The 19367-nt window shown below is 50.0% G+C and overlaps 2 protein-coding genes across 2 annotated transcripts; one reads left to right on the top strand and one right to left on the bottom strand.

Annotated features, from left to right (window-relative positions):
* Positions 1 to 670: 670 nt before the first annotated feature.
* On the bottom strand, positions 671 to 11013 carry GTPBP2 (GTP binding protein 2). The gene is made up of 12 exons (XM_036769253.1): positions 10789 to 11013; positions 7450 to 7476; positions 6981 to 7165; positions 6474 to 6582; positions 6067 to 6264; positions 5683 to 5857; positions 4898 to 5117; positions 4283 to 4418; positions 4075 to 4133; positions 3186 to 3357; positions 2103 to 2267; positions 671 to 1890 (listed from the first exon to the last, which is right to left on the bottom strand). The coding sequence occupies exons 1-12, from the start codon at positions 11011 to 11013 to the stop codon at positions 1714 to 1716; spliced, it is 1848 nt and encodes a 615-aa protein (XP_036625148.1). The 3' UTR covers positions 671 to 1713.
* A 2876-nt stretch (positions 11014 to 13889) lies between these two features.
* Positions 13890 to 18405, top strand: LOC118858069 (MAD2L1 binding protein). Its single transcript, XM_036768509.1, has 3 exons — positions 13890 to 13983; positions 15381 to 15658; positions 17452 to 18405. The coding sequence occupies exons 1-3, from the start codon at positions 13890 to 13892 to the stop codon at positions 17950 to 17952; spliced, it is 873 nt and encodes a 290-aa protein (XP_036624404.1). The 3' UTR covers positions 17953 to 18405.
* The last annotated feature ends 962 nt before the right edge of the window (positions 18406 to 19367 follow it).

The raw sequence follows: 19367 nt of genomic DNA, 5'->3' as shown, positions 1-19367 counted from the left end.
AGCACTCCTAGTGCTTGGTCATTTACCCCTTGACCCTGGCCTCATTTTTTTCAACTATAAAATATAGAGGCTCAGAGTTGATCTCAAAGGGAAAGATACAGGTGGCAATCGATGCACGGGGAAAGACAAGGTAGTTCTCATTCAGGCTCTGCCGCAGCAGGATAGAATACAATCCTTCCCAGGCTGTCCTACACCTGAGCTTGTACTGGACTCACATACTGACACATTCTGAATTCATCTGGCACCAGTGAGAAGGGTCAAGACAAATCCTCTGGACCACGCTGCTCCTCACTTAATCTCAAAATGTTTCCCTGGCAGCAAAGATTTCAGGGTCACATGGGGCTGTTTACTATCTCTGAGGTCACTAGAGAAGAGGCAACTGTTTCAGAATGCAGAGTAGCTGCCCGTTTCATTACTACCTCTGCTTCTCTGCAGTTCCAGGGTAACCGAAGTCCTGCGTGGGTTGGGCCAGTCCACTTAATGATACTATCTACAACACCTGTTAGGTCTGATGGGCAAAGAGGCCCCTCCCAAGAACCCCAAGCTCGATCCTGCTCCCTTCTACCCTCAGAATGCATCAAAGTTGGAGTTAGAGCTCTCCTTTCTTTTTTCTAGGAAAGAACTAATTCCCTCTAGCGGCGATCCGTGACCTAATCATCAGCACAGCTCATTCAATAAAACATATTTATTCTGTACAATATATATACATATGTATATGTGTATATATAGAGAGATGCAGAGAAACTTCAAACAACAAATGATCCCTGAGCCCATGGGAACCCAGGACATCAACAACGGGGAAGGAGGAAGTCCCTTTGCTAGAGCAGGGGACATGAACAACCCTCCTGCAACAACTGGCAGGATAGAATCACTGCAAACAAATACAACAGTGGGTGATGGGGCTGCTTGGAAGCAGGAAGGGTAAAGGTTGACAGGGGAGCCGGAACTCCCAGTACCCAGTCACCCATTTTTATAAAGCAAAAAATGTCCAATCCATAACAAAAAAAACAAACCATAAATCTGCAGAGGGATAGGGCAGACAAGACCATGACTGACATGCAGCTGACCCTTAGTATGTCAAGCCTGGACCAGCCTGATCAGTAGCACCTGTGGGGCTTGTGGGGGATGAGGATGGAGTGATAGAGGTCCCTAACACAAGGAACAAGAGGAAGTTGGGGATGCCCACATGCCCCTTCCTCCTTACCCTTTTGGACCTTGGGCTCCTGACAGACATGGGGACATGTCTTTTGTCCACAGTCAGATGGAACTGGCCTCTGTTGGAAATTTATATAGCCCTGAGGGCTAGAAAATGGGCTCCTTCCTGAGAATCACCCTAAGCTACAGCTGTTTCTAAGAAGCCCAGATCATACTGGGAGATTAGCCCCAGTCCAAAAATCACTGAAAGGGTATGGCTCAAAGTGGCCTCTTCCAAGGCCCCAGCAGAAGGGCCATGGTTTGGCCAGAGTTGGAGGAGCCAAGCCTGGAGTACGGCCCTAAGCCAATACCCTGAGTTTTCCTGTCTTCTCTCACAGGACTTTCCTTCCCCTAGCCACATTAAGTTGGGCACCACTCCAGAGGTGAGAGGCAACTGGCAGGGAACGCCCCCTCCCCCAGGCTATTAACACACAGAGCTGCCACTGGGGGGCAGCATGGTCTGAAGTCACCTTGTATATTGTAGGGACAGCAATGAAGACGCCCCATGCCTGGGGTAGTTCAGAAGCCCAACCTGGCCTGGGCCTCTCCTGCTGCAATAGCCTGCACGTCGGTGACATGGCCGATGCCTTTGGTGACACCCTCCCGGAACAGCAGCTTGGCACCCACCTTCAGGTATTCTGGGTGTTTCAGGAAGCGGAAGCGCACTACTGCCTTCTCCCCAGTCCGCAGCTTGTCCTACAGCAGACATGCAGTTACTGGTGCTGACCAGCTGATTCTGGCCTAGCTGAAGAACTATGGGGCCTATCAGCTCTCCCCACCTCATGGGAATATCTGTCCACTCTGAGAAGTAAGAGATGCTTTTACAAGCCCAGGGCATTCCCTTCCTTTCTTAAGGTGGAAATGAATCTTCCCCCCAAGGAAACAGGGAATAACTGGGCGCCACTCACCTTGGCATGGATCTTCTCCACTATAGCTGTCTGACGCACATTGCCCACATGCACAGTCACCTGGAAGCCACGCCGGAAGGTGGTGGCATGGAACAGTAGGACAATCTCTGCCTCAAACACTGAGCAGATGGTGGGGTTCATCTCGGGGCTCACCATCACCATGCCCTGTGGAAGCAGAGGTCACCCAGGGGCCCAGGTGGAGGAGACCCCAAGTTATGTCTTCCCGCTTTTAACCATCAAAAGCCCTTGCATATTTCCCCTTCCCTAGGGCTCACTCAAGATTTTAGAAGACCTTATAGCTGAAAAGTCACCTGCTATAGGAAGCCTTCCTATCTCCTCATCATTCTAATCACTTCTTTACTCTGTACTTTTAGGACAGTAATGGGACACTCAGTTTGTACTGTATGAATTCACACTTGTTGAGATCTTTTTTCTTTCCAACTCATCCTTCACACCAGATTAATCTCTTAGATTTGGTCATGTCCCTCCTCTGCTCACAAATCTTCAGTGGGTCCCCACTGCTTCTTCCTGGAATTAAAAGTTCTCCAAAATCTGGCACCACCCAACCTTTCCCGCTCTATTTCCTATCACTGAACGATAACAACCCTTCCCCATCAGACCTCACATGTGCTTTGTTTTGTGGCTCATTTACAATGTAATATTTCATGTTATACTCATCTCCATGCTTGTATCTTAATCCCCACTGGACAGTAAGCCCCATATAAGGATCTGTATAGGTGCCTGCCTTATTTAATTTTGTATCACATCTCCCCAGTTCCTCGCACAATGTTCGATACATGGTAAATGCTTAACAAATGTTTGCGGGTTGTACATATTGATTATTAAGAGTTCCTGAGCCCTTTTCATTTGTGGAGGATCCTGTCTATGGACTTTCACTTTGCGATTCAGAAGGGCAGGAACTGTTCCTTCTTTGCCTCTCTGCAGTAATTAGGATGAGAACAGGACTGCACATAAGCTATCACCGAACATCGCTGCCTTTGAAAGCACTTCCCCAATGGTCCTATCGCTGTCTACCCATAAGGCCTTTCTCTCGGTTCCCTCTTGCCTCACCACCCCACTGACCTTTCGAAGAAGAGCACGGTCAAAGTCCCCGAGGGCCAGTGTGGCTGCCTGGCCCGCTCGAAGCACCCGGCAGGCTGACCGATTGCGTTGGATGCTGCACACCTTCAGCTCCAGGAAGCGGCCATCGTCCGTGGGACCCACCACCAGCTGGTCCCCCTCACGGCAGATCCCACTGTGGTCCAGAGCGGGAAGTGTGCAGGGTCAGCCTGGGCCCCTGCCTATTTCCCACAAGGTTCTGGGCCGCCCCCTCCCCACTTAAACTCCTTCTATAGCAGTGCCTCTTTTCCTGAGAGAAGGGACTGGGATTGATTGGGAAAGAGCTCTTGATTCAAAGCTGGGGAGCTGCTCTCTCCTGGCTCAGAGCTCAAACTCTGAGAGGAAGAATCTACAGGGAAAGTCCATCCCAAAGCTTAGAGAATGCCACACTGACTAGAGCATTACTATTTCATGATCAAGAGTTTACTGAAACATTGAGAGTGTGGACTCTGCATGACCCTATCATCCTCTAGTCCTGTGACCTCTGACTCAAAGACAGATCCCAGAAAGGAACTCCCATCTTCCCTTTTTTAAGTTAAGAGCAGTTAGGTGGAGCTTGGATACTTTCCCAGGGCCCAAACACCCACACCTTGCCCCAGTGGTCCAAGAGAATAATTATCCTAGGGTGTGATTCCCAGAAGATAGGAATGCTGTTCCTTCCCACATATAGCATCAGGCTGGTTGTCTCCAGCACTTCTGACAATGAAGGCATAGACTCTTGAAGCCAGTAAGTTCCTTTGGTTGGGGTCTGCTCAGCTTCACAGTAGGGAGGTGGGGATTTACCTCCTTTGGAGCCTGATGCCATCATGTGGAAGGAACCATCTAACAAAATCTCCCCCAACAAGGGAGTCACCTGGAAAGTGTCCCTCCAACAACAGTCCCCACCTCTGGCACCGTGTAGATTTCATCCACCTGAGACCAAAGAGGACACCATCAGTGGGTGGCCAAGGAGGCCCAGGAGGTTCCTAGGCCTCTGGGTAGACCTTGAGGGTCAGCTTCAAGGCAAGTGGCTCAAACCAAACTTATCCCAGCTCCCTGCCCTGCCCCAGCCCATCTCCTACCTGGAACTCAGTCAGCTGCTGCATGAGCTCTTCCTGTTCTTTGCTATTGGTGAGTGGTGGCAAGATGTTGAGAAAGACTTTGAGCAGGTCCAGGCTTTCCCCAGACACACTAGACAACGTGAAGATGGGGGTGACACTGTAGGGAAAGATATGGAATTGTCAGTCAAGGAAGGTCCCTAGAGTAAAGGGCACCTGTGAGATTTCATAGGCTAGCCTCAAGATCCTACTAACAAAGAAGCTGAGGTTTTAGGATTTTCCCCTGCTGTCATCTTAGCTCCATATTTAGGACCTCTGGGATGGTCCTCTGAAAATCAAGGAAGAAGCATGGCACCTAAAGCCTACACTGGAGTAGAAAGCATGTAAAGAGATGTCTAAATACAGATAGCACTTCATCCCCTATGGTCCTGGACCAGGTCAGTGTAGCTTGGTATTGGCCTTGGGAGTACTGGTGTATTAGAATGGGTCTGACTTGTATACCAATCTGAAGAACTCGTAGATTGAATTAGAATGCTCTCTCCACAGGCAGAGAGATTAGGGATGAGAAAATGGAAGGAAAGGGAGAGATAATGCTTCTGGTTATCTTCTGTTCTAAATGGGAGGGGGGGTTGGACTTACTTGGGTGACTGGGCAAACTGCTGGGCAGCAGTGACAGCATCATCATCAGAAGTGACCAACAAGGGAAGTTTGTGGCAGCCAGGCTGCTTAAGGACCCTTTCCAGCTGGCGTACGGTCCTTTCCACTGTGGCCTTTGAGCACAGGTCCACCTTGCTGACAACAATGAAGAATGGCACTTTCAGGGCTAGGGCCAGCCCCAAATGCTCCCGTGTGGTGCCCGCTACAACAAAGAAGCAAAGGGTAGGAAGAATTAGAAAAGGGAGAAAAGGAAATGAGAGAACCACAGGACAGGGGAAGGGAATAAGCACCTGTCATAGCACCTACTATGTGTCCTGCAGATATTATCCTATTGGAGCCTCACAAAAACCCTATGAGGTGGGTACTGTTATTAGCCCCATTTTACAACTGAGGAAACTGAGGCAAAGGATAAGTGACTGTCCAGGGTCACACAGCTGGGAAGTATCTAAGACTAAAGGTGAACTTGGGCCTTCCTCACTTTAGGAAGCGCAGGACTACAGACTTAGAGCTGGAAGGGACCTGAGAGGCTCTCGAGTAAGATTCCCTCATTTTACACGAGGGAACCAAAGCATAGAGAAGTTAAGTGACTTGCCCAGGGTCATATCACTAGTAAATGTCTGAGGCTGGATCTGCACTCGGCTCTTCCTGATTCCAAGTCCAGCCCTCTATTCCCTATGTCACCTACCTGCCTCCATCTGGACCTAGCCTCTGAAGAGGCCTAGGGTAACAGGAAATTTGAAGGCCACGTTGCCCCTGAAAGTACTCACCAATGCCAGTATTTGCACTGACTAGAAGCAGGGCACAGTCAGGACAGTAGGAGGTCAGGCCAAAGATGGTAGTGCGGAGGTACTTGTGGTGTCCTGCCAGGTCGATGAAGGTGATCATCTTGGAGCTGCTCTCACAGATCTGCTCTGCTGTCCTAGAGTCGCTGTAGTTCACCACCTGGACCAGCCCTCTTATTAGCACCTGCTGCTGGCTCACCCTGACCCTTCCTCCTATTTGGAACTGAGCTGCATGGACCTCCCCCAAACACCATTTAGTCTGAAAGAGCATCTCTTTCTCACCACCTTAAAGGTTGTCAAATTGCTTCTACTGCCTCCCAGTCCTTCCCCAGAATCTAGTCCCATCATGCGTCCTCTCTTTCTGCATACCTCTCCCCTGCTGTTAAAGCCAAGGATCTCAAAGCTGATGCTGGAAGTACGACCGGATTGGATCTCATGCAGGTGACGGAAAAGATTGAGCCGGGCCCTGCCCCGCCCATTGTCCAGTTCCCCCTGGGTCAGCACCCCCAGGAGAGTTGATTTCCCAGAGTCCACATTGCCCAGGACAGCCACACGAAGATCTAAGAACTGTGAAGAAATCAACTCAAGGTCAGGGATCCTCTCTCTCCTGCCTTGATTTTGGGGACAGGAGATAAAGCATCCTGGGAAAACAACGAAGGAGGGAGCCACCCCAAGAAGCTTGGGCCAGGGGAGATGATCCCAGGAGAGGGGCAGGGACACATGTATGTTTAGGTGTGTGTGTGGAGGGAAGGCATATGCTAGGGGACAGGCTTTACCTGCTGGTTGTCAGGGACCTTGCGCACCAACACTTCGGTGATCTTTCGAGGAACATCGCTATCGTAATCCACCTCTCGCTCCCGGAGAACTGTGATGTCTGCCCCCACCCTGTGCACAGTAAGGTCAGTCCCCTACTCCCAGTCCAGTGCATATCCCCATCCCAGCCTTAGAGCCACCTGCCTTCCTTTGCCTCTCTAGCCTGGATCAACCAGGTGCTCGCTGCTTCGATACCTCTGCTCTACACACAGCTCTCTCCCTCTTTTCATCTCCCATCCATAACCATGGCCTCCCCTACCTCTTCAATGGCTCAAATCGAGGGCCACAAGCCTGGGTCCCCTGAAACAGGCCCCAGAATCTCAATCTGTCCCCACCTCTGGCACTGAACCTTAGCCAAAAGACAGGAGCAGGGAAGCCCACCCATGATCCCCTGGGGAAAGGACAGGGCAGGGAAGTGCTATCAGAAAAAAGTACAGAGAGAAGGAAGGAGAGTGGGGAAGGGGACGTACTTCTCAGCCATCCGGTGCAAGGTCTTGAGGGATGCCCGCATCTCCTCATCAGCCAGCCCTACTAATAGCCCATTGTCCTCCACCCCAATCTGATAGACAGCCTCGCCCCGGCCTTCCTGGAGCCGCCATTTCATCTGTGTCACCAGGTGCTCAAAGCGGTATTGGGATGGGTTTACCAGCTTCAACTGAGAAACAGAGAAGTACAAAGGTGAAGTCACACATGGACCCTCATTTGCCCTAAGAAGGACCAGGGCCATCTACCTCCCTATAGATTACTGAGAGTAATTCAATCTGTCCACCACTTATAGCCCTACCTCCACCCTGGGAATGAATCCAGGGTCTTCTTAGACAATCTTTTCTAGTCCCATTCCTCTAAAGAGCTGGGGATTCAGGAGAAACTTGGGGATAGAAACCCACGCAGGTCAGGGGCAATGGGCAATCCAGATTCCCCTACTCACCCAAGACTCACCTTGTACTCAATGTTTCCATCCTCAGCCTGTAAAGAAACATAAGACCGGGCAGTCACTGCACACTGCCCTAACCCCTCCCCCTTTTCTCCTGGACTCCAGCCTAGTCTCCAAGTTATTCTTTTCAAACAGCAGGAGGCCCAGAATGCAGCATCTTGCCAAGGCAGGAGGCATCTGAGGGACCAGGGTAACTCCCTCATCCAGCCCCAACTTGGCCCCTCCAGTGGGTAAAGCTGCCCTGCTGGGCCCTGGGGAGTAATGCAGTGAGCCAAGGACAGAGCCCAGGAGTTCCTCCCTCCTTTTGGAAAAGATGTTAAACTGATGTCTCCAGAGGTCAGAGCCTCCTCTACCCTCAGGCTGATCTAACCATCTCTCTCCTTGTCAGCACTTCCTGCTCCACCCCCTTGACTGATGTAATGAGGAATAAGAGGCTGTAAGAGCTTCTATGTCAGGGCCAGAAGGTGAGCTTAGCGCTGTCCACTCAGAACACAAAAGTCCAAACTAAGGTGGGTTAGGTTAGGAGAGATCTAAGGAAGGGCCATGAATTGAGGCTGAGAGGGACAAAAGTATGTTGAAAGCCTAGAGACCCTGGGGCAGTGCTGGAGGCATTTGGGAAATGTCCCAAATTAGCTTCTATCTTAAAAGACCTTAATGCTATCCAAAGATCTCTTTTTCCTTCCTCTGAGCAAAGGAGAGACAGGAAAGAATGCCCTATCTTCTCGGAAATTTCTTTCTCTAGGGTCTTCACATCTATCCTAGATTCCGCTCTGCACTCATCTTCACCCTACAGGCTTTGATTTTTTGATTTTTGACTTTTTGATTTTTTGACTTTTTGATTTTTTTCAGTATTCCTTCGAGTCTCTTACTCCTTTAAGCTATTCATTTATTTAAAAAATATTTATTAAATATTTATTAAAATATTTATTTTATTTATTTATATTTATATAAATATAAATATTTATATTTAATAAAATATTTATTAAAAAATATTTTCAGTATTCCTTCGAGTCTCTTACTCCTTTAAGCTATTCATTTATTTAAAAAAAAAAGTAAATAAGTGCTTACTGTGTGTGCCCAGCCATTCTTCTTAGAGCTGGCCCAGGAATTCAGGGGCTTAGTCCCCACTCATTCAGTAATCATTAACCTTCATTCCCCAGATTTCTACTTCTATCCTCGTGGTCTGTCTTTATTTCCCAATTAGGTTTCCTCATCATTTAGCAAGCAGCACTTACCGAATCAGTGACAAGAAGTAGCATGCATTGAGACAAAGCTAGAAGGTTAAAAGTTGCAAAAAGGCACATGTAGGCTTGATGCCAGGAAAAGCTTTTTAACAATTAGGACTGCCCAGAAGTGGGATGGACTGCCTCAAGAGGAGACAGGCTCCCTCCCTTGGAAGTCTTCTAGCAGAAGCTGAGTAACCATGGGAATTTCTTTAAGGTCTGGTGTGAACAAGATGGTCACTGAGGGCCCTTTCAACTCTTAAATTCTGTGATTCTGGAAAAGACCTTTCCCCTTCTGACATCACTTTGATTTACATCTCTTTAATTTACTTATCATGTCCCATTGAGTATTACAGTTATCTTTGTATGTATCTCATATCTCCTGCAAGACTAAGTTTCACTAGAAGTACTTGCTCTGGAGCCAGTAAACTCTAGGTTCAAATTCAGTATCTGATATTTATTAGCTGTGTGACCACAGGCAAACAACTTAACCCCTCTGAGACTCAGGCTCTTCATCTGTACAGGGAATAATGAAACCTCACAGAGCTCTGAGGCTAAAATGAGAAGGTGCGTAGAGTTCTTTGAAAACTTTCAAGTGCTATATGCAATTGCCAGCAGGAATGATAATCTCCTTCAGGACCTAGCACTAAACAAAGACATAATAAATGTTTACTAAACTGAATTCAGACCTTTCTCCCCAGAGGTTATAACCCTGCACTCCCTGAAGAAGAGGAGATATAGAGGTTTTCAATTTCCCAGAACCAGGGTCTTCTTCACCTCAAAGTACCAATTATCCCCAACAAAAGGGCCAACTTAAGCAGAGTTGTCAACATTCACCCCCTCCTTTGTAATCAATTCTTTCAGGCAAAGGGAAACTGGAGAAACTCAGGGCATACATATGCTTCTCCTCTGGGGTTCCCTTTCTTTTCCACAAGACAGAGGGAAAAGGTGTTCTTTGTGCCCCTCTCCCCAGGATCATTTAACTCTCTTTGGAAATGGGTATGTGCTAGGAAGGGGAAAAGGACCCCTCTGATTCTCCTATTCTGATTCTCCCCAAAAGGTATGAGACTTTCCAGGTTATTTGTTCTCTCAGCCTCTCTCTAATCCCCCTAACCCTCAGGATTATACAGAATGGGGTGTGGGCATATTCTCCCCCTCCCCAGGTTTCCTTCCTTCTAGGCTGCCAGGTAAGTATAGAATTTGGGAGAATACTCTGTGTCCTTCCCCATGGGACAAGTTCAGGATTTGGACAGAGGGTTCTTTGACCTAAGTCCCAAAACTCAGGGATGTTGTTTGTTTTTTCCAAAAGCCCCCCTTCTAACGGAACACTGCCTCCTCCCCTGACATCCCCACATAGCACAGATAAGGATGGAAGGGGGAAAGTGTTTTCCTTTGTTCTTCCTCAATCATATGGGATGGGGACAGGTAGATAAAGTGGAAGGAATGTATTTTCTGTTTCTCAAATCCTTCTCCCAACAGGAACAGGATAGGATGAAGGTGGAGAGGTATGTACTCTCTGCCCCTTCCTGAGACTCCAACCTAATTCATAAGACAAGAGGAGGTTCAGGATTGAGGGGATTCTCTTTGCCTCTCCTGGAGTTGCCCCTTTATAGAGTTGAAGGGGAGGGTTCAGGATAAGGGGTTTTCTTTTTGCCCTTCCCCATGGAACAGGTACAAGATGGAAGTTGGGCTCTGATCCTCCAGGAAGCCCCTCATAGAACAAGTTCGGTATGGGAGGTGTGCTCTCCACTCCTCCCCAGGCACTCCCCCCATAGGGCAGGTACCCCTTGACCCCCTTCAGGACACCCCCATGGGACAGGTACGGAAAGGGGGGAACTCTGTTCACTGACCCTCTGGAATCCCACTACGAAGCAGATACAGAAGGGGGTGCTGTGCTCTTTGACCTTTCTGGACCCCCGAAAGGGGAGGCTGTTTTCTCTGACACTCTGGGCGGGTACGGGGAAGGAGGGGGGCGCTGCGCTCTCTGACCCTCCAGGACCCTCCATGGGGCAGGTACAGGAGCCGGGACTGAGCTCTCTGTCCCTCGGGGCACCCCCATGGGACAGGTAGAGACAGGGAGGGAGGGTGCCCTTCGCGCCCCACCCCAGGCTCCCTCCTCACCTCAGGGGGCAGATACGGGGGGTTGTTGGCTTTGCCCCCTCGGTTCCTTCCGCTCTTCTTCTTCCCCTTTGGGGCCCCACCGCCGCCGCCGCCGCCGCCGCCTCTCGTCTTGAGGCCGCTGCCACCGCCGCCGCCGCTGCCGCCGACCGCGCCGCCCCCACTGGCCGCAGGACCTCCAGCGGGCCGGCAGCAGCCGCCGAACAGCTCGGACACCCGCGAGTCCATCCGCCGCTGCCCCCCGCCCCTGCCCCTGCCCCTCCCCCCCGCCGCCGCGGCCGCCTAGTCTGAGCCTCAGCCGCCGCCACCACCACGTAGGGCCGAGCCTGAGGGGAGCGGGGCGGAGCCCTGCATAGGCCCCGCCCCCTGGAGCTCTTCCCCCCACCCCCTTCGGGCGCGTCAGAAAACAGCCGCGGAGCACCACGGGATATGAAGTCCCCAGAGCTAGTCACCCGCCGTAAAGAGCACGCTGCCATCCTACAACTCCCAGTGGGCACCGTGGCGCAAGACCGCGGGGATGGGACAGGGTTTGTCCTCGGCCGCAAAGCGCAAAGGGAATTGTAGTCTCACCTCTGCTAACGCCGGAGTTCCAAGTGGCTTTTTTCCTTAACCTTCCAAAGGGATGGCAGCCCAGTAAATTACTAAGCTCGCTCTGTCCATGCACACACTCACGCACACAAGACACACTTTTGAGTGGGCTGGTGTGGGGGGTTCAGCTATCCCAGTTCCACTTTAAGCGTGGGCCTAAGGGTAGAGGGAAAGGGGGTGGGGTTACATTAAAAAATGAGGGTCGTGGTACTGGGTTCTCCGGGACCGCTGGGGTTTAGGGACTTCAGGGTCCCTGAGCCAGACCTGGACGGTATCACGACTAGGAGCCGGGACCCCGTGTTTGAGGGTCTCAGAGATAAGAGAATTTGAAGCATCTAATGCTAACTGCTCGTCTGCAGCCCAGCGTGCCTCAGTTTCTCCTTTGTGCCTCCGTCACAATCATGCCATTGGAGTGAGTCAGGAAGCTCGGGCTTGTGAGCGTGTGGGAGAAACGTGGTTAGGTTAATTATGACTGTTATTGTTGTGAAGACTTTGCCGTCTTTACACAGTAGCCACTCAGCCCAATTGCCGCCTCCTCGGGTCTACCAAGCTGACTTCAGGCTGTTTTCAGCAGCCTGAGGCACCTCTATCCTCCCCGCACGAGGTGGAGAGGTCTATAAACCTATCGGGTCTACCCCAGGGCTAAAAACACACCGAAGCGGTGGAGCGCATCCTAACCTAACCTGCCCCGTCCCGCCCCTCTCTCCCCCTCCCTAGGAGGCCAACTTCCCCTCCCCTTTGTTTTGAAGCCGAACCAATCAGGGAGGTTATAACCATGGTTTATTTCCAAACACCCAGGCTTATGGGAGGATCTAGGTACCTCCGGGGGAGGAGCTGAGGCTCTAGTTGCATCAGAGGGACTTGACACTAATAGAAACTTGGCAAAGAGCCTAAAGGATTTTCGACTTTTGACTTAATAAGCTAGAGTCAGCACCTAACACTATCCCCACCCTCCGAGGCCCTAGCTACCAGCTGTTGCACAAACATCCAGCACAAGCACGAACGAATGATACCAGGAAGGCAGGGTGATCAAGTGGTTAGCTCAGAGTCAGGACGCAAGATTTCCATTCCTGGGCCCCACCGATGATTCACAAGGTGTCCACTTCCCCCCGTGCACAAACAGTAGGCACATAATAAACAAAACCAGTCTTGGCTAAGTGACAGCGATTGAGCCCTTCTCTGAGCCTCAGTTTCTTCTTCTTAAAATGTCAAAGTTCCCTTCCAGCTCTAATATTCTATGAATTGTAAACATGCTCTCCTCCAAGCCTCAGTTTCTCTACAAGCTAGAAACAGCGACTCACCTCTGGTGTTGCTCTCTGGGGCTCTGAGGAGGAGTTGGAGGATCCCACAGCAGAAAGCAAGGAGTGTGGTGGACTGTGGGTCATCGTTCCCCTCTCTTCCCTCCCCTCCCCCCAGTCTCCGGGGGCTAGAGGGGGTGGAAAAGTGAAATCTGTAAAACAGAAGGCCTGCACCAGCTGACTTCAACCAAGGGGACTTCCTCAGTCTCAGTTGTCCAGGAACCCCACAAGAGGATCTTTTCCTCCTTTTGCTGCTTGGGTGCAGAGGAGTTGGAGGAGCCAAGGACCCTTTCGGGTGGAATTCTTGTGGGGACCGATCCAGGCAAACTTTCTGAGGAGGGCAAGCGGAAGGATGAAGGATGGGTTTTGGAAGGGGGAGGTTCCTTTGCCCCCCAGGGCCCCCAATCCACCGCCCGGATAAGCTGATAGCCACCCTGCTGCACTCGCCTGATAACCCGACCCACGCTGCCCCATGGGTACTTGGACAGCCTTTCCTCCCCTCATGCTTTTGGCCTTCTAAACGGGGATTTTCTAGTGGTAGGAGAGGGGATTTTGAGTCGTTGGTGGAGGTGGTCGGTCAACTTTTCTGCCTCCTCTGACCTGCCTGACCAGAGATAAGGCTGGACAGACAGGTGGGGCCACATAGGTCACGGCCGGTGTCAGAGTGGGGGAGTGCCTGAGTGGGAGGGTGCAGTGTGCAAGTTCCCTAGGGAGGGAAGGGTGGTCCTGGGTGGGAAATCTGTGAGGTAGTAAGCTATTGTGTACATATGGGGCAGCAGTCGAAAGAGCCCTGGGTCTGGGGTCTGGAATACTCATCTTCCCGAGGTCAATCTAGCCTCAGACATTTACTAGCTGTGTGATCCTGGGTAAGTCACTTAACCCTCTGTGCCTCAGTTTCCTCATTTGTAAAATGAGGTGGAGAAGGAAATGGCAAACCCCTCCAGTATCTTTGCCAAGAAAACCCCAAACGGGGTCGCAAGGAGTCAGACCCGACTGGAACAATAACGAAAGGCTACGGAGTGTTCTCCTAGGGGAGGAGGACGCATCGTGGGGGGGAGGGGGGCCTCAAGAGCGCAGAGACGCGCATGTGTCCCGGGCGTTATTAGACTAATGAGAGAGGGCGGAGCTACGCAAGGGGTTTCCTCGCCCCACACCTAGAGAGCACCGCCGCCTTTCTTCACTCCCTTTCCGCGCCGGAAGCGGAAGTAGTAGCTTCCCATGGTGCCCAGCGAAGAGGGATTCATTCAAACCGGTCCGCGGAGGGAGGAGGTTGTGATGGCGGCGCCGATGCCGGAAGTGGCGGCGGTCGATGGTAAAGCGTGGGGTCCGCGGCTCAGGGGGGCGATGGTGGTCCGGGCCGCTGCCGCTTGTCGCTCCTCAGCCCCGCTGATCCGTTCTCGGGGCTTCCCTGGGAGGCGGCCTGGACTCCAGCCTCCTTTTCCGCTTCCTTCTGTCCCGTCTCCTCTACCTTCCTTCTTGGTCAATCAGTCCACCAAGCAGACCTTGAGCGGCCGCTTCGTGTCCAGCGCTTGTCGCTCCCAGGTCCACCCGGCCTCTCCCAGTCCGTGGACGAGCATTTAATTATAAGCCCCTCCTTTGGGCCGGGCTCGGTCCTGGGCCAGCGCTGGGGATACAAAGACCGAAGCAAGCCGGGCCGGGCCTTCGAGGGGCTTCCCTTGTCCTGGGCCGCGGCCCCCAAGTCAGTGTCAAAATCCAACTTCCTGCTGTGTCCCCCCAGTGCCCAAAGCGCCCCTCCCCCATCCCTTTCGTAACCTTGTTTCTCTTCTCTCCCCAACCCCCTCTATTCTGCTTTAATTAATTTATTTGAGACCTAGCCAGTCTCGTGACTAAGTTAATGAGGTGGGTCTTCTTCCCGCACCCCTTTGCTGTTTACCTTAACATAATAATAATAGCTGACTGTATACATTATATACATATGTCTATAGGAGATAGAGAGAGAGAGCCTATATACTGTAGACACACACACACACACATACACACATATGTATGATGTCTATTTATATACATAACTAGTGTGTGTGTCTATTTTGTTGTTCAGTCGTTTTCAGCGGCTTCTACTTGACTCTCTCTGACCACTTTTGAGGTTTTCTTGGCAAAGATACTGGAGTGACTTGCCATTTCCTTCTCCAGCTCAATTTACATATGGGGAAACTGGGGGAAACTGAGGCAAACAGGGTGAAGGGATTTGCCCAGGATCACACAGCCATTAAGTGTCTGAGGTCAGATTCGAACTCAGGCCTTCCTGACTCCAGACCCAGTACTCTATCCACTGTGACACCTAGCTGCCCCTATATATATGTCTATACATATGTTTATACACACATGTACATATGTATTCGTATGTGTGTCTATAGTTATATATGCATGTAAATGCATGTTTATACATATATACGCATGGATATATTTATGATACATATAATAAATTACATTTTAACATTTATAAAGTACTTGACATAAATGATCTTAATTGAGTTTTAACTCTCACTTTATTCTTTCCTTCCAGGTTCAGGGGTGGGCGAAGGTTACATCAGGGTGTAGACTGGTAGCTTAGATTTTACAGATTCCATACTACAGGACCTGAGCCATTAGTTCATTCATGAGATGGGTACAGGGAAATTTCAGTCAATGAAAACAGGAATAAATACGGCTATTACATTTGCTTTTTTTCTTTAACATCCTGTCATTTAGCCCAACTTTCAGAGTTGGAAAGGATCGAGGATTCAGAAGGGTCCCGTGCCTCCCAGACAGAATTACTTGAGTCTGCCTCAGCCCATGGCCCTTCCAGCAACCCACAGCATCTCTGTCCTGGAGAGTCTATGGTCCCTGTGGTGTTTCCGGGACCCGTGAGCTCAGAAGGCTGCTGCCGATTTGCCTGTGAGCTCCTAAAGCATATCATGTACCAAAGGCAGCAGCTGCCCCTTCCCTATGACCAGCTCACAGTCTTCTACTCTAAGCCCTCTCCCCAGGTGAGTATGGGCTTTTTCTGGGGTGAGGTGGGAAGAAGGGAACTAGGCAGAAAAAAGGCCTCCTTAAGTAGCCTAACTAGCTCCTGTTTCAGTCTCAAATAGCCTTCCTTCCATCCTTGACTTGGCATAGAAAAAGTAGTACTATAGGCCTTTGAGCCGAGTCTGAATGACCATTTGTCAGGGGTGTTCAGTGGCCGTTCCCTTCAGAGATGGGTTGTTAACTTCCAGGTAGCTGCTCAGGTGCCTTTCGCCTCCTCCAGGTTTGCTGCCTTCATTTCTTTGATTCATTCGATTCTCCTTAAAATCAGACTTCTGATCTCACGGCTCTACTGAAACAGCCCCCAAAGAGGTGGGCCATCATCACTAAACTGTTACATCCAGTGTCTGTGGAAGCACCACTTCTCAGACTGTACAGTGCTATGGAGATACAAATGAGAGGAGGCAGTGTGGTGGAGTAGCTAGAGAATTGGACTTGGAGTCCAGTAGACCTGGCTTCGAGTCCTGCCTCTGACATTTGTGACCTTGTCCCAAGTCCTATAACCTCTTAGTGGCCCAGCCCGTTCTCTAAAACTCTGAAGTGCAGAAAAGGTGCAGCCCATCTGCACTGGAGACAGAGTTCCCTGTTTCAGTGTAGTCACAGGTCCCATTACACATATTTACGTCGCCCTTGACAGGTTGAAAGGTGCTTCCAAAGACATCCCCTCCTTCAATTCCCATAATGGCCCCATGAAATAGAGCATAGCAGCGGGATAGTTTTTAAACAGGCCTGTGATTCCATTAATGGTGGGTGCTCGAGGAAACAGGCTCACTTGAATGGTTTGTCACTCACAAACTAGTCAAAAGGAGAGGCTTTGGAGTGTAGAAGGAGCACTGGAGGAGTAATGCCTGATTCCAGTGACTTGACTTGTGACTTAACCTCTCTGCCTCACATCTCTTCTCCTATTTAAGCCCTTGGCTGGAAAGCAACCCACCAGTCTCCCCTTGTTGATTAAAGCTTATGGAAGGAATGGCCACAGTATAGAGTTGCCACATGCTATGAGCTGTTTTGTGCTTTCTCATGATAATCCGATGGTGCCTTGTGTGCTGTGGAGATGATGGCTATTCATGGGCAGAGTTGTGGAATGGTCCAGGGCTAGGCACTGCCCTAGCAAATGCTCAGAATTGGGATTGCCACAGTCCTGTGCTGTATAGTAAGCTCCCACGACAATTGAAGAAAGACAGCAGAGATGATCTGAATTTAGAGTATCAGTTGTTCAAATTGGTGGGGCTTTTAACAAACACGGATCTGGTGCCATTGTCACTGTATAGAGATGAGAGTGAAGGCGAAATTGGGTCAGCCCTCCGATCTGTTCAACCAGGTGGGGCACTGAGGAACTGTTTATGAATGGACAGTTTCTCTCTAATGTCCTCACCAATTTGAGAGGTTTGAGATGTGTCCATTGTCCCTTAACAAGGAAAAGTAGGTTGCAGTGGAAAGAATGCTTGATTTAGAGTAAAAAGTCATGGGTTCAAATCCTGGCTCTGTTATTTACTAGCTATGGGATCTCGGGCTACTCACTTAACCACTTTGGCCTTCAGTTAACTTCAATGAACAATGAAAGGTTTGGATTAGATAGCCCTTGAAGAAGGTCTCTTCCAGCTCTTAAGTCCGTACTCATAAGTACCCCTAGGTACTGGGGTAACCTAGTAAGGTTGGAGTAGGTGGTATTCAAACATGGGAGGGAGGAGGGATAGACTGAAGAGGCCAAGCATGGGCCCTTAATGCTCTTTCTCCCTCTTTGACTATCCCATAGGCAGAGGACACGGTGAGGAAGAAAGCTGAGAGAAGCTACAAGAAATTCCAGCAGGCCTTGGTAGAACTGGAAGGCATCCTGAGCCACCTCGAGAGCCTCTTTGCCAGGACGCTGGTGCCACGTGTGCTGATCCTTCTTGGGGGCAATGCTTTGTGCCCCAAAGAGTTCTATGAGCTGGACCTGGCTCGGTTGACCCTTGGCAGGGTGGGGCAAAGCCTCAACACGTCTGCTTGCCTGCGTCGTCTCTTCCGTGCCCTCTTCATGGCCGATGCCTTCAGTGAACTGAAGGCTGCCCCAGCCATGGGCACCATCGTCATGGCCCAGGGACATCGTGAGTGTGGTGAGGACTGGTTCCGCCCCAAACTCAATTATCAGGTTCCAAAACGGGGCCACAAGTTGACTGTGACCTTGTCTTGTGGGGGTCCCCCCATCCCAGATTCTGCCTGGGATGATTATATCTGGTTCCAGGCACCAGTGACGCTTAAAGGCTTCCGTGAATGAAGAGGCTTTTTGCTTTTGCAGACAGCATAGCTGTTTCATCTTTTTCACTGTGGGCCAAGTGCCTTGCTTGTTTGACAGCTGAGCTGTTTGTTAACTAAAGGATCCCTCCTCTTTGAGGGTTTGGTGCTTTCTCCCAACTGGACTTCTAAGGGTTGTATTATGGAGATACATGGTGATAACTGAGCAGCCAAGTCTCCCTGCTAATCCCAGGGTGATTTTTCTTTTGGAGGGTGATGGGTCAATCAGTTTGTACCGGGGCTGGGAAGGCTTGAGGTGGGCTTACGGCCACTTTTGTAGAGAGTCCTCCTAACCTTGCTCAGCTGTGGTTGGACCTGAGCTATATGTGGTTGCCTTGCAGTGAAATGACGTGAGTATGACTGACCGAGTTTGTATATAAAAATGAATGTATTCATATTAAAATTTCCTGGATATCTATTGGCTTAAAGGGTCTTTACAGGTTGGAGACCTTAGTGTCTTGTTTTCTTTTGCCTTCTCTGCTCGTGGGGCTCCCAGGCCACTCTTGTCAAATGAGGGCTCTTCTTGGCCAAGATGAGACAGATACTGGGCTTCAGCAAGCAGCACCAAATTCAGGGAGTATCAGTATAATTGGTTGCTAGACCCAGCTAATGTAGATTTGAGGGAGATTAGTGCCCTTCTCTCTGCCCAACATCAGGAATAGATTCCATATTCTAGGACTCATGAGTTTTGGATTCTTGTACCCTGACGCAAATCAGGAGATAAGGGCAAAGAAGTGATTTATTTTTTTGTTTCTGTTTTGTTTTTTTTTGGAGGGGGGAAAAGCAGGGCAATTGGGGTTAAGTGACTTGCCCAAGGTCACACAGCTAGTAAGTGTGCCAAGTGTCTGAGGCTGAATTTGAACTCAGGTCCTCCTTACTCCAGGGCCAGTGCTCTACTCACTACGCCACCTAACTGCCCCTGAAGTGATTTCTTTTTATGGAAGAGAAAGCTATCACCCACCCCTGAGAGAAGAGAAGGCAGCATCAGATAGTGTAATGAACCTTGCCCTGGGTGTCAAGAAGCCCTGAGTTTGAATCTTAGCTCCAATACCATTAGCTTTGGGATCCCCATGTCCATAGTTTTGTCATCTAAAACAGGAATAATGCTTGTAATTGTGGGAAGCGTGCTTTCTGAACTATACTTTCTGAACTCAGAACTATAAGGTTGCTGTTGTCATTATAAGATTATAATACCCATGGTCACCGCCATTAAAATCCTCTGATACAGGAAGATGATGAGGATACGGTAGGAAAAGCATCGACTTGAGGCAGAGCATCTGGGTTCAAAGTCCACCTCTAATGCTAACTGCCTGTGTGACTTTAGACAAGTCACTTAATTTTCCTAGGCTTCAGTTTCCTTATCTGAAAAAAATGAGCTTGGACTAGATCAGGTGTTCT

Source organism: Trichosurus vulpecula, chromosome 7, assembly GCF_011100635.1.
Source record: "Trichosurus vulpecula isolate mTriVul1 chromosome 7, mTriVul1.pri, whole genome shotgun sequence".
Classification (NCBI taxonomy): Eukaryota; Metazoa; Chordata; class Mammalia; order Diprotodontia; family Phalangeridae; genus Trichosurus; species Trichosurus vulpecula.
Note: the sequence above shows the minus strand (reverse complement) of the source record. Positions and strands in the feature narration are given on the sequence as shown.

Coding starts and splice junctions, on each gene's coding strand:
- LOC118858069 (XM_036768509.1), top strand. CDS start 13,890: ATGGTGCCCAGCGAAGAGGGATTCATTCAAACCGGTCCGCGGAGGGAG. Junction 13,984..15,380: donor GGAAGTGGCGGCGGTCGATG/GTAAAGCGTGGG, acceptor CCTGTCATTTAG/CCCAACTTTCAGAGTTGGAA. Junction 15,659..17,451: donor ACTCTAAGCCCTCTCCCCAG/GTGAGTATGGGC, acceptor ACTATCCCATAG/GCAGAGGACACGGTGAGGAA.
- GTPBP2 (XM_036769253.1), bottom strand. CDS start 11,013: ATGGACTCGCGGGTGTCCGAGCTGTTCGGCGGCTGCTGCCGGCCCGCT. Junction 4,419..4,897: donor CAGTTTGCCCAGTCACCCAA/GTAAGTCCAACC, acceptor CTTTCCCTACAG/TGTCACCCCCATCTTCACGT. Junction 1,891..2,102: donor TGGAGAAGATCCATGCCAAG/GTGAGTGGCGCC, acceptor TGTCTGCTGTAG/GACAAGCTGCGGACTGGGGA.